At 46.6% G+C, this 14,142-nt stretch overlaps 1 protein-coding gene across 4 annotated transcripts in view; it reads left to right on the top strand.

Annotated features, from left to right (window-relative positions):
• Positions 1-14,142, top strand: part of LOC140399099 (uncharacterized) — a 484,003-nt gene that overhangs the window by 457,868 nt on the left and 11,993 nt on the right. For all 4 annotated transcript variants that reach the window (XM_072488263.1, XM_072488261.1, XM_072488260.1 and 1 more), the window contains 5 exons: positions 4,411-4,464; positions 7,257-7,274; positions 10,461-10,514; positions 12,263-12,325; positions 13,514-13,679. In XM_072488263.1, the coding sequence (XP_072344364.1) occupies positions 4,411-4,464; positions 7,257-7,274; positions 10,461-10,514; positions 12,263-12,325; positions 13,514-13,679 (355 nt within the window). The remainder of the gene's footprint in view (positions 1-4,410; positions 4,465-7,256; positions 7,275-10,460; positions 10,515-12,262; positions 12,326-13,513; positions 13,680-14,142) is intronic.

Below are 14,142 nucleotides of genomic sequence, written 5' to 3'. Positions count from 1 at the left end.
TCATGAGGGTTATCGCATCCTTTCCGCATCTCCCACCCCTCCCAAATACCGAATTTCCCCCTCAGTGTCCTGCTTATGGGGTCTTCTTCGGCGCTTTGCGTGTGGCCATCTGTCTGCCAGCGGCGGAGCCAGGTCTGGGGGGGGCAGTGAATCAGGGATCGTCTCTTCTGCACAGAGCATCGAAGGGCCATGGCTGGGGGCTCACCTTTGACCTCGACGTCCTCTGTGTCCATATCAGAGGCTAAGTCTTGGTTGCCCTGTTAGCTTGGACTTTGGTCGCTGGCAGGCTATGACTCTGGGCTGTAGGATGGCACGAAGGATGGTGAGGGAACCGATTTGCCTGGCGTGGTTTCCTTTAAGTCAGGCTCTGTGCGCCTGAGATGGTCCACATGTTTTCGTACCTTTTTTTTCCTGGTTTTGACCTTGTCTGAGACCGGCCCCGTTTTCTCACCATGATCCCTGGGACCATTGAGAGCCAGCCTCAAAATCACAGACATGCACGGTGTCTCCCGGCCGAAAAGCTCTGTCTTGCGTCCAGTGGTCGTGATTATTTTGTATATCATGTTTTGTCTCCACTTCCTGTTGAGATTCAGGAACGTTAGGTTCAGGCGGGTACAGAGGCATCATCCCATGAGTAATTTTGCGGGTGCCACCCAGTTGCCATGTACAGAATCGTCCTGTAGTTAAACAAGAATCATGCCAGCTTCGTATTAAGGGAGCCAGCATTCTGCTTCCTCAAGCGGCATTTGATCATCTGGACTGCTTGCTCAGCTAAACCGTTCGAGGACAGATGGTATGGGGCTATGCGGATGTATTTTACCCCATTGGTACCCATGCCTGGAACTCCTGCCAGGTAAATGGAGTTCCATTGCCTGTGACGAGGACCACTGGTATTCTGTGGATACTGATTTTCCATGGTAGCTCTTGAGGTAATGGAGGCCATCTAGCGCATCCAACCATTTTGAATGAGTGACAATGAGGATCAGGAACATCGACCCCATGAACATCCAGCAAATTCAGCATGAACCCACACCCAGGGCTACCCTGGAGCGAGACGATGGCGGGAGCTTTTGGTTCTCCTGGCAAGCTGAGCACTGTTTCACCACATGCTCGATGCCCCTGTCGAGTCCAGGCCACCACACATAGCTCCTCGCGAGCATCTTTAATTTTGAGACACTGGGATATATCATGTAACAACCCGATCATGGGACGACCAGTTGTGCTTCCTGTAGAATCTTCCATACTGAGCTCCTGTCGCTTGCGAGGAAGCGCTGCAAGTCTTCCATGGGGGCTCTCTGCAACCTTCCACTCAGGACGATATGGCGTAACCTTGTCAGTGCAGGGTCCTTTTGAGTCCACGTATGGATCTACTTGGCTGCCATAGGTAGAGTATTCACAAGGTTTAAGGTCATCAGGACTTGGTCCATCGCTGGTGGGAGCTCATGGGCAGCGATAGCTGACTTATGGCATCTGTATTCGCTGGCTGTGCTTCTGGGCAATGCTCAAATGTATACGCGTAGGCTGCTAATATTAGCACCTGGCGTTGGATCAGGACCGAGGCTATCAGGGGAATTGTGTTGTCCTTGAAGAGGCCCAATAGGGATTTATGGTCCATGATAATGGTGAAATGGCCTTCTGCAGATGTATTGATGGAAATTGTTCACTGCATATACCACGGCCAATTCCTCTTTCCTGATCCGGGCGTATCATCACTCTGCATCAGCCAAGGTCCTGGATACATACACTATCGATGGTTCAGTGCCATCATCTCATTGGTGGGATAATACTGCTCCAAGTCCCCAAGGTGAGGCATTGCAGGTGAGGTTGAGCAGTATTTTAGATGGCACTAATTGCTTTTATACCCTGTGTCAGCGCTTCCTCCTGTGGCATTTGCCAAGAGCACTTTTGGTCCTTCTTAGTAGTGCGTGTAAGGGTGCGAGCAGGATGGCTAGATTTGGTATGAACTCCTCGTCGTAATTTACAAATCCCAAGAATGACTTTAGTTCTGTTATTTTTCCCGGCATCAGGGCTCATTTTATAGCTTATAAGTTTTCTTTAACTGGATGCAGGCCATCCCTATTAACGCAATATCTGAGGTAAGTGACTTCCTTTCCCTGGAACATGCACTTGCCTGTCTTTAGGAAGATGCCTGCATTGGAGGATAGCCGTAGGAATTCTTCCAGGCTGGCCAGGTGCTCCTTCTCTGTGGTTCCTGAGATCAGTACATTATCCAGGTGCTCCATTACTCTCTGAAAGATGGCACATATTGATGAGACCCCGAAGGGGAGCCGAGTGTGTTCATATAAACCTGTGTGGGTAATGATAGTGACATATTTCCACGATGCTGTATCCAGCTCCAGCTGAAGGTATGTGTACCTCATGTCGAGTTTTGAGAATGTGTGGCCTCCTATGAGTTTTGCGTGCACGATCTCAATGCATGGCATGGGGTACTGGTCCAAGCGGGAGGTTGTGTTCACCATCATCTTGTAGTCGCCACAAAGGCAGAGCCACTTGTCCGGCTTCAACACCGGAACCACTGGTGCTGCCCATTTTGCAAACTGGACTGTGCAAATAATGCCTAGGTTCGCCAATCGCCACAATTCGGTCTCCATCTTTGTGAATAGAACATAGTGGAGTGGTCATACCCTAAACTATTTGGGCTGGGCCTCCGGGTCGGAATAAATCTTCACCCTGGCCCTTTTTATTTTCCTGGACCCTTCCTGGAAATCTTCTGTATATTTCCCAAAGACTTCATATAAGTTGCCAGTGCCCATCTTCAAGATCAGGGACGAGCGAGAGACCAAGTCCCAGTTCGGGCCGGTATTTAAGGGGCTAAATAAAGAATCCCAGCTGGACGGACCTCCGCCCTTTGGGGAGGAAACTTGTATGAGTGCCATTGGGAGATCTATCAGTGTATCCCCGTGGGCCTCGTAAGGGTTATCACACAAACCCTCAAGTTACTAATCATTTTTCTAAGTAGTTTTAGATATGAACCCAATGATAATCGCTTATTGTCACAAGTAGACTTCAATGAAGTTACTGTGAAAAGCCCCTAGTCGCCACATTCCACCGCCTGTTCGGGGAGGCCGGTACAGGAATTGAACCTGTGCCGCTGGCATTATTCTGCGTTACAAGCCAGCTGTTTAGCTCACTGTGCTAAACCAGCCGTCAAACCCAATGATGTAACATTCAATGTGACGTTTCTGTATTCAGTACTGAAATTAAATCCGAATATTAGCTCTCTTCTCGGGTTTCAAGGAGATGATAATTCAAATTGGATACTTTTCTGCTATGCCAATACTAATTTCGCCAATTGATATAAAGGTCCACGACAGTACCTTTGAATAGAAGATATTCTAAAATATTCTCTGGGAGTTTTCTTTCTCTCTTTTTTCCACAAAATTAAAAAAAAGGGCTGGAATAATAGTTGAAGAAACATGTCAAGAATGTTAATAGCTTGGAATCTTGGTACTCTTATTTGCTCGAATTAAGAATTCAAAATTGGAGATTAAAGTTAAATAAAGTTGCATACTATTTGACCAGCCCTGCGTAGGGTGCAAGTTTGGCTTATCCTGTGTCAACCTCAAATTGTTAAATGGTAATTGATGCATGAAATTGTCTCAAACCTGTTCATTGGGGTGTACCCCCCTTTTTTATGAAAAAAAACATTTCCCTTATTTAATAAATTCACAGAAAGGCTTTCATTGAGATGAATTCCAAAAGATCCAATAACGGGGAAACCTTCTGGTTTAATGAAATTAATCTGAATGTGCAATTTTTGAATAAACAAAGGACTTTTTCAATGTGATTCACATCCTGCGACTGAGTAGCAGATCATATCTGGATTGGTTTGCAGTCGTAGGCATCTGCATAGTCTACAACAGGTTCAAGTTATTGACTGAAATTAGGCTGTTGGTGAATGTAAAGAAGGTAAAGGGAACAGAAATAGATTTACATAGCTGAGGCCCAGGTCAGATCACTTACTTTCGATTTGATGGCTGAGAGTGGAATTGATTGCTAGCATTAATTAAAGTTTCAGATTAATTAATTTATTGTAAAATATAGTTTGAGTATCTTTATTGAAGCTTTCATCAAATTTAAGAGCATTGTATTAACCAAAATCCTACTGTTCAGGATCGTAGGAACCAAATCCAGCGATGGGGGTAAATCAAATCAGGAGGGGGGACCAAATCCGGAGGGGGAGGGGGAAACCAAATAATATAATGGTTGAAACTTAATCTACAACACTATTGGATAAAGTGGATTATTGAGAATATAACATTAGAGTAGAGATGTTTTAAAATAATTATCCACTTATAATAAACGTGTTAGTTTTTTAAAGATTTTCCCATGGTGTCAGACTCCATTTTGTATGAGTAACAAGGTGGTATTATTTGTCTACAATGACAGGGTGACAGTGGCCGCCCCGGGGATGAAGGAAAGGAAGGATTGCAAGGATTGCCGGTAAATACTTCTTACGCTAATTAATACCGTCCTGTTCTATTGAAGCTTGAAATTGTTTGCTGCATTTTAATCATTGGCTGAGCCATCTGTTTAAAGTTTGATTATTGTTTAAAAAATGGATACAGTCAACTCATTCGGTCCATATACTGCCCCAAGCAAGATCCCAGCTACTGTCCATGCTTGGTGTCTGGTCCACTGGGGCTGTGGCAGCAGTGGGGGGGGGGGGGGGGGCAGGGGGGCGGGGCGGGGGGGGGGGGCCTCATACAGGACTGGGCCTTTATTGTGCGGGTGGTCCGGGTCGGGCGCACGGCCGATCAGGGGCACTATTTCTGCGGTCCACTTCTGTGGCCTGAGTCCGCCATTGAGCACAGCACGGCCACTGGAGGTCACCCCCGTGCGCATGCGCAGCCTCAGACCCACAAGTGCAGGAGGCCATATCGGCAGCTGCCTGCGAGCCCCCTGCAGGGCTGTGAATCTGTGGCCTTTTGACCCCAGTTTTTCTGGTGTTAAAGACCACAGTTTTCACGACGGCGTGGGGGACATAGTCCCTAAAATGGAGAATCCAGCCTCATATGTATTATCTTTGAGCCCAGGTTCCTTTCTGTTATGCATCCGAATAACACCACTGGCTGATGTAATGTCGGGTGTTATGAAATGATGTCATTGCAGCATTTTGTGGGCTTTTGTGGAGTTCACCATTGTACCTTGTTTCAGGAGCATCTTGTAAATAAACCCCTTGCTCTATGTTACACCAACTTGACGTGCGCCACCTCTGATTCTTTCTCTTTGCGGCTACAACAAAGAACATAGCAATAGAGAAACTGGCGACGAGATGTGGGCCATAAAAAAAAGGAGAAAAACAATTTTCGATGACAATTTTGAGAGGCAGGAGAAGGAATAACCAACTGAGATCCAGGCCCATACACCATCAGGGGTGAGGTCGACAGAAATATTGTCAACAAAATATTCATTGTAGCAAGTAAAAACAACTCTCAAGTAAATACTTGGACATCGTACAGTTTGTAGCGGGACTTCGGCGAATCATCCATTCAATCTTGACAACCAGGAGTGCAAGTAAAAGAGTTCTTTAAAAAGAGCTATTGGACAACTGTGAATTACTGGGGTCAAATGGAGGATCAGTATACTTACCGTTATAATGGGTAGAGTTGTGGAGGCAGCGCATGAGGCACAAAAACGGGCCGCAGGATCGTTAATCTACGATGCTGCCGGCTCTGCAACCGACTGCTTGGGAATCGATAGCGGGGCACAGAAATGGCTAGTCTGCCTGAAACAGAGAGAAACTAAATGGCAGGGAAGACCGGTTGAGGGCTGAGTAGCACAGGTCTGGGAGCAGCAATCCAATACTGGCAGGATGAAAATGCACCATGGACCCGTTTGATGAGGAAGAGGAGAGATGGACCTCTTATGAGGCAAGGTTCCAGTTATTCCTTAAAACCAATTAGACACCAGCAGGCCTGCACACTTTGACCTTTCTCAGCTCAGCTGGGAGGAAAACATTTATGTTGTTACAGAATCCATTGCACCTAGCTAAACCTGGAGACAAATCATATGATGAGTTAATGACTTCCTTGCAAGAATACCTCTCTCCTCTTCTACTATTAATAGCTGAAAGATTCTGCTTTCACCATCGTGCACAAGAAAGGGGAACATCTTTCACAAATTGTTGCATCGCTGTGAAAGCTAGCAAAGTACTATGAATTTGGCCAGACTTTGGATGATACATTCCGTAACCCATTAGTTTGTGGCCTCAGGAATGAAGTCGTCAAAAGGAAATTGTTAACTAAAGGGACACTAACCCTAAAATCTGCAACCAAACTTGCAAAGTCTATGGAAATTGCTGCAAGAGAAACTTTGTTGATTGGAATTGAAACTAAAGTCCATAAGATGGAGTCTGTGGTCCACCAAGAACCCACCATGTCATCACTGCAGCCACATGGGACATATGGCTGGAGATTGCTGGAGCAAGGAGGAAAAATTGCAAAATTTGTGGTAAAGTTGGTCACATTGCCAAGGCATGTTGGTCACACCAACCTTTATCAGCATAAAAGAAGTGTGCCAAGAAAAATACCGCAAAGTCTACAGGATGAGTTTATCAGTTAAGTAATCCAACTGAAGACTCAACGAGTACCATGGTCAAGTCAGCTGAAGGAATGTAAGTTCAGCGCTTTAGCAATACAAGGAGACCAACAATGATTTGGGGTCAGATACAGTTCCTGAGTTAGTTTCACCAGATGTGACACCGAGTAGTGTACAGGAAGACACTCCGAGTAACCCTAAAAGGCCAAGTTCCTGAACATCGGATTCGGCCATAAAAGGGGACAGACGACCATCCAAGATATTATCTCGCTAATGTACATAGGTATCCATATCATGACAATGTTAGTTATGGAATGGTGTGCTGGATCTGTGTTAGTGTTTGGTTAAGTAAAAATGCCGTGGGCATGAGAGGAGTAAAAGGGGGAGTTTTATGCATCAGAGTAACACCATTGGTTAGCGTAATGTCACGTGTTAATCAATGACATCATCAGGGAATTTTATGGGCTTTTGTGGAGTTTACCATTGTACCCTGTTTGAGCAAAAGCTCATTAACAAACCCCTTGCACTATGATATAGAAACTCAACGTGTGCCACCTCCTGATTCTTTCTCTTTGCGACTGCAACAAAGAGTATAGCATTTTCTAAAAAGCTGTTTATAAGAGAATGGCATATGTCAGGTTGCACAATTTTATTTCATGGCAATAAATCTGCTGCTGTTTTTTGCTTCATTGCAGGGTCTACTTGGAGCAAAGGTAAGCAGTCACCTACCAGTTTACGGTCTGTACAACATATCTAGACACAAGGTTGATTATTTATGAAGTTAAAAGTGCATCAAGGTTAAAAGCATTCAAAATTTTCTCAAGGTCAAGTAGACTATCTCACAAAATTCTGACCACAGAAGAAGAACTCAATTCTTTAATTATGGTTATAATTGGTTTAAAACACATTCAGTGATTAGGATTGAATTTCCAGCCACTATCCTTTCAGACACTACATTACATCTAGGTGTTAAGTGCTTTCACTTCCGCTTTTTCTCAGCAGAAAGCATTTAACTGAATTTGATGTGATCAGGAGCTGTCAATCATAGCTAGATGTTTCTAAACATTAAGATTAGGTTCTAAGCAGGTTACTTGAGATGCATTCTCAAGTGGAGGGGTGCATGCTTGGGAAGAGGGGTGATCCTGCAATTCCTGTCCTGGGGGGGAAGATGCCCCTGCTTGTCAGTGGCAGGGACAGGATTTGCTTTGTGAGGTGGGAGAGAGCCAGCCGCCAGAACTTGCTATTGGGTCACCTCCTCACATTGGCCAGCTAGTGGGATTCAGAACTTGAATCCCTTGCGCTCCCCACCATGTATAAATCTGTATGATAAGGAAGAGGGAATCGCTTCTGGGTGCTGCTCCTAACGCCAGCACAAATCAGAAACAATTCAGCTCTGGCAGGAGAGAATAGGCCGGAATTCTCCGTCTGTCGTAATTCACTGTTCCTGCCGGCAGTGCATCCCCGCCCGTGGGTTTCCCGGTAGTGTGGGGGGCTTCAATAGGAAATCCCATTGAGAAGCGGCGGGAGTAAGGAATCCCGTTGGCAGGGGAAGAAGCGATGCCGAGAAACACGGGGTTGGGGAATCGGAGAATCAAGCACATATTCTCCCAAATGGAGAATCCAGTCCAATAATTCAATCCTTTAGTAGTTTGCATTACAAAATCCAGTCCAGGGGCGAAATTCTCCCCCAACGGCGCGCTGTCCGCCGACTGGCGCCAAAAACGGCGCCTATCAGACGGGCATCGCGCCGGCCCAAAGGTGCGGAATGCTCCGCATCTTTGGGGTCTGAGCCCCAACATTGAGGGGCTAGGCCAGCGCCGGAGGGATTTCCGCCCCACCAGCTGGCGGAAATGGCGTTTGTTGCCCCGCCAGCTGGCGGAAATGGCGTTTGGTGCCCCGCCAGCTGGCGCGGAAATGCGGCGCATGCGCGGGAGCGTCAACGGCCGCCGACAGTTTCCCGCGCATGCGCAGTGGGGAGAGTCTCTTCCGCCTCCGCCATGGTGGAGGACGTGGCGGAGGTGGAAGGGAAAGAGTGCCCCCACGGCACAGGCTCGCCCGCGGATCGGTGGGCCCCGATCGCGGGCCAGGCCACCGTGGGGGCACCCCCGGGGTCAGATCGCCCCGCGCCCCCCTCCCCAGGACCCCGGAGCCCGCCCACGCCACCTGGTCCCGCCGGTAAATACCAGCTTTGATTTACGCCGGCGGGACAGGCAATTTCTGGGCGGGACTTCGGCCCATCCGGGCCGGAGAATTGAGCGGGGGGTCCCGCCAACCGGCGCGGCCCGATTCCCGCCCCCGCCCAATCTCCGGTACCGGAGACTTCGGCGGGGGCGGGATTCACGCCGGCCAACGGACATTCTCCGACCCGGCAGGGGGTCAGAGAATGACGCCCCAGGTTTTCCAAATAACACTTTTAAACAAAGCTTCTGCTCCATATTTATCAGTGCATCCAGTCCATGATTTACAACTCCCTCTTCTGGATTTCTTTACCTTGACTGTTGGAAAGCTATTCACAATTGCTTTAACTCTTGAATACCAGTCTGTTTTAAAATGGCATCAATCCTTTAATTTACCTCTGAAGTCCGCTTTCTCTCTCTAAATCTGGGCACTGCAAATGTCTCTTCAAATCAGAACATTTACTTTTCCTTGATTCTTCTGAACAATACCTTTGTCTCTGTTCTCTAAGCTCCAGTCATCTTAGACATTCTTTCTGTCCCTCGTACCTTGTTATCTGGACTGTAGCTGGTACTTTAGGAAGTCTGCTTCTTTACATCTCCTGTACTGCCCGGTTTTTCTTCTGGAAAAGTTGAGAGATGTTCACTTCCCAAAGTCCTGTCACCAACAGCAATATATCCAGCTAAAACTATTACAAATTAAATGAAATGAAAATGAAATGAAAATCGCTTGTCACAAGTAGGCTTCAAATAAAGTTACTGTGAAAAGCCCCTAGTCGCCACATTCTGCCGCCTGTTCGGGGAGGCTGTTACGGGAAGCCTCCAAGAGCCTCCAATTGCTAAGCAACCCCTGCCACCACGATTTATTCTTCATGCCGTAAGCACAATAGAATCACATATGGAATTGAAACCAACCCCCAAATAGACAAACACCATTGTCCAGCATGAATCTAATTATGGGCAAGATTCTCCAGTCCCCCAGCTGCATGTTTCTCGGCAGCGCGTCGGAGGCCCCCGCAGCCAGAACTCCGCAATGGAAATTGCAGAACACACTTACTGCCCTGATTTTCGCCCTTGTTGAAGTTTACTCTTTTGCTGAGGGTGTGAAAATGAAAATATGGGTGCCCCAAGTGCCTCAATAGAGGCCAGATGGAATTTCGAAGCACCAATGGCCCCAGACATGATTTGTCAATGAAATAATTGTTTCTCAAGCAAGGTTACCCATTATCCTCAATCCTGGGATTGCCTCCATCGTTCTTCTGTTGCTCACCATGGCCAGCTCCATTCCTTGACGAAGCTCCACAAATTTCCGCTCTACTGATAGGGAAGATGCACTTGTTTATTGCAGGCAGTTTGTTAATTAGACCCAGCTAGGGTTAGGTCCCTGACCATTTCCATTGGGGAAGGAGTCTCCTTGTCCTCCCGACGGATGCAGTCATACGGAAATCTATACCAGAAGGCAAGAGAATTGTCAGAGAAAATTGTCAGCACAAATAAAAAGGTCGATGGTGGGGGGGTTGCAGGGGTGCAGGGAAACCAAGCACTTAATAGTTCAACATTTAACCTGATCTTTGATGGCTGCTGTGTGTCAAAATGTAGCTTCTCATCATGCACCACGTTATGATATTGTATTGCTTAACTGCCACCGTAGTTGTATATTTAATTATCAATAATAACTAAAGCAATATAATAAAATAAATGATTAACACTGTCAATGGTTCGCAGGGGCTTAAAGGATTTCCAGGGATGCCAGGGACAAAAGGCATTGCGGGGCCTCCAGTAAGTAACAATTTTGTTCTGTGAGACCCATATCCATTGGTATATTTCCACATTAGTCTAACTTGTCTCCCTCAGTGCTTTTTATTAATGTAACCTTTGTGATCATTGTGCTTGTAGCATATTTTTTGTTTTGGAAAGGAGAAGGGGAGGAGGGTGGGTGGATAGGAAGAAGAATGGGGCACAGTTAATGAGGTGGGGTCTCCTCTCGATATTTTAGTAACCAACAGTGGCCAGCTCTTTCTGTTTGGGGGCGGTATTCGAAATCAGTAGAGTTGCATGGGAGTAATTTGGGCTTTCCTTCAGTGGCATAATCAGAGAGGCTTAAAGTCGATGAGTTCCTGCCGAGACAGTCTTTTTCAGAGTCACAGAATTGAATATGTAATAGAGGCAAGACTTTTGAGCAAGAAGTACTCCCCTAACAATTCCCTTTTAGCATATATTTACTGCACATGAATATAATATGCTCTGTTAATACTGAATAGGAATTAAATTCTGCAATCAGTTGCCATGACTAAAATCAGGACGTGCAGGGTAGTCAGTAGATGTAAAGCGAAGAGATAGGTAGGGCTTTCAATGAAAACCTCTTGTCAAAAGTGAATGATCAGCAAGCAGTGTGTGACGGTTTGGAGAACGGAGATTCCTGAAGAGCCAAAAGGTTGTCCAAACCAAGGGAAGAAATTAGTGGATTGAATGACCTGCAACCTTATTAAAAGAAAAAAAGCAGGAAATTGTTCTGTGATAATCAAGCAATATTGCTAATGTGGTGTGAAGATGTGTAAGTATGCTAAAATTACATTGAAATTGAAAGCAATCAGCATTTGACACCTGACTTTGCTGTGAACACTCTCCCTGAATAGAAGTGCACTGTTGGACATGACTATCGGACATGTGCCAGGTTACGTGGTAGAATATTTATGAGGAAACTCAAGACCAGGTGGGGTGGCATGGTGGCACAGTGGTTCGCACTGCTGCCTCAGCGCCAGGGACCTGGGTTCAATTCCAGCCTTGGGTGACTGTCTGTGTGGAGTTTGCACTTCCTCGCTGTGTCTGCGTAGGTTTCCTCCGGTGCTCCGGTTTCCTCCCAAAGTCCAAAGTGTGCACGTTGGGTGGCGTGACCGGGATAGGGCGGGTGAGTGTGCCTAGGTAAGGTGCTCTTTCAGAGGGTCGGTGCAGTCTCGATGGGCCGAAGGGCCTCCTTCTGCATTGTAGGTGATCTATGTTCTAAGTTATAGAGCATGTCAAACAGTGAGCCTATACAAACAATAAAATACTTTTTGAACTGTAAGTTGTCAATGTACTATTTATCGCTGTGTATGGCAATGACCTTGTTAAGTGAATGGCTAATTAAACATGTGACATTGATTATCCTATAAACACAGACAGCTGTCACACTTTGGTGTGAAAGCTTCTTGTCTGTTAGTAGCTACGAGGAAGTCTGACAATAAACCAACTTGAACCTGAAAGACCAGGCTGGATTGATTCTTCCATCGTAGCCCCTGGTTGTAAGTAACGTAAGTAACAGTTTAGTATAGCCCTGGGCAGGAGAGAGTTGATGGGGCGACCACTTGCTACATATTTGCTCATCCCCATCATCGGGTGAACCAACCGATGAAAAATTCCAATATTAGTTGCTAATCTCGAATGCGGAGATAGGCAGGTATTCAAGTCACTAATTTGGACTCAAAGCAAAAATCAGAAGGCATAGTAGTGATTTGGTTGCGTTACAAGAATGTTTCTATTTCTTTTAGGGTCGTCCTGGTCCTCCTGGCCTACCGGGGCCTTCACTGAAGATTTCTGAAGAAGAATTCCAGGTATGCAGTGTATTTGGGCTGTACATGATCTCCACGCGCAACATAAATATTCTAACTCGAAGGTAGTGCAGGAAAATTGTTCCATTGGCATCAACAATTTCTCCTCACTTTGATTTGAGAGCTGAATGTATTTGGTAGGCTTTGCTATCATGGGGAAATCACTGCTGGCCCAACTGTCATCCATGCATAGGCGCTTAGAATATTAAATTGCACTGGGAGGAGGAAACAGTCACAGATTTATTTTTTCTATTTCTTTCAGTTGATCCACCTCTCAGTTGTAACACCTCTCCTGCTGTTGTTACTGAGCTTCTAGCTCTGTGTAAAGAGTGTCGAAGCCTTCCTGATCTGTGTGGCTTAGTTGCACACTTGGCAGCATGTAACCTGTCGACATCACAAATTATACATAACTCTGCAGTTCTTTCAACTGTCCCATTTCACTCAGGAAGTGCCAGCTATTAAGTAGCATAGCTTAAAAAGAAGACGTGACAAGGCTTGAGAAAGCAAATGGGTTCAGAATAAATCATGTTGGACTCGAAATATTCGGCAGGGGGTGCGCTGCCAGCGGGAAAAGAGAATGACAACGGCCAGAAAGTACCGCGGTTAAGGGGATGGATAGAGCTGGGGGAGTGGGCCGAGGTAGGGTCATCTGTCAGAGGTTGGGTGTGCATTTGATGGGCTGAAGGGCCTCATTCTGCACAATGACCATTGACTGAAGAAAATGAGTATCTCGTGAATAGACTGCATTAGTGGCACCACCCTGGGAAATTAACAAAAGTTGTAGATGTCAATAAACACCCAACATTAAATTCTGTGGGATGTTAACCAAACCCTGTACTGAGAAATACTCAAATGAGTGCTGGGGTTAAAAAGGACATGATGGAGGTACGGATGATTGCATCGCCTCACAAAATCCAAGCACAGTTTTGAGTAATAGTCTTCCCCTACCCCATCCAACAACCCCCCCAACCCCCTACATTTTGATGGTCTCAACCACAAACCTTGTTAATTGACACCGGGTTGTATCGTAGCAGTCTCTGTCTTCAGCCTTGAATAAGCTAAGTGAGATGTTTACACCTCCAAACTAATAGCAACGCGTGCAATAAATGCTAACAACTCGGGGTGCTTCTGGGAAAAGACTCAGCTGCAATTTTTTGCTTTGTGATCCATTTTCTTGCCTTCTATTTACAGCTACTTTTGAGCAAAGCTCGCGGTGCAGATTCACAGATTATCTGGAAAGCACTGGAGACGTTAAACATGGAGATTCGGTATATTGTTGCGCCGCCCACTGGAACCAAGGACAACCCTGCCTCAACCTGTAAAGAACTGAAGTTATGTCAGCCACAGCTCCGTGATGGTAAGGGCCCAAGAGAACCATGTTTTCCCCCAACACAGTTGGTACCCTTCAGTGGGCGTGCCTATCCACTTCTGGTTGAAACTGAGACACTTGAGATAGTTCCTGTGTATGATATGATATTGACGAATCTTCTAATGTTTCAGCAAACTGGAGAACATCCAGAAACCCATGATTATTTTGTGGAAGTAAAAAGTCGTTCAGACATGAAGGGCGGGATTCTCCGACCCCCCGCCGGGTCGGAGAATCCCCGGGGGCGGCGGCGTGAATCCCACCCCGCCGCTCCGCGCCGGCTGCCATATTCTCCGGTGCCGATTTTCGGGCGGGGCGGGGTTCACGCCACGCCAGTCGGGGGCCGTTGGCAGCTGTCCCCCCCCCGGTAATTCTCCAGGCCCTGACGGGCCAAGAGGCCGTCGGTTTCTGGCCAGTCCCGCCGGCGTGGATTGGACATGGTCCCACACGGCGG

This window comes from Scyliorhinus torazame, chromosome 22 (assembly GCF_047496885.1).
Source record: "Scyliorhinus torazame isolate Kashiwa2021f chromosome 22, sScyTor2.1, whole genome shotgun sequence".
In the NCBI taxonomy this organism is placed as follows: Eukaryota; Metazoa; Chordata; class Chondrichthyes; order Carcharhiniformes; family Scyliorhinidae; genus Scyliorhinus; species Scyliorhinus torazame.
The sequence above is the reverse complement of the archived record's forward strand: the minus strand, read 5'-3'. Positions and strand labels throughout refer to the sequence as shown.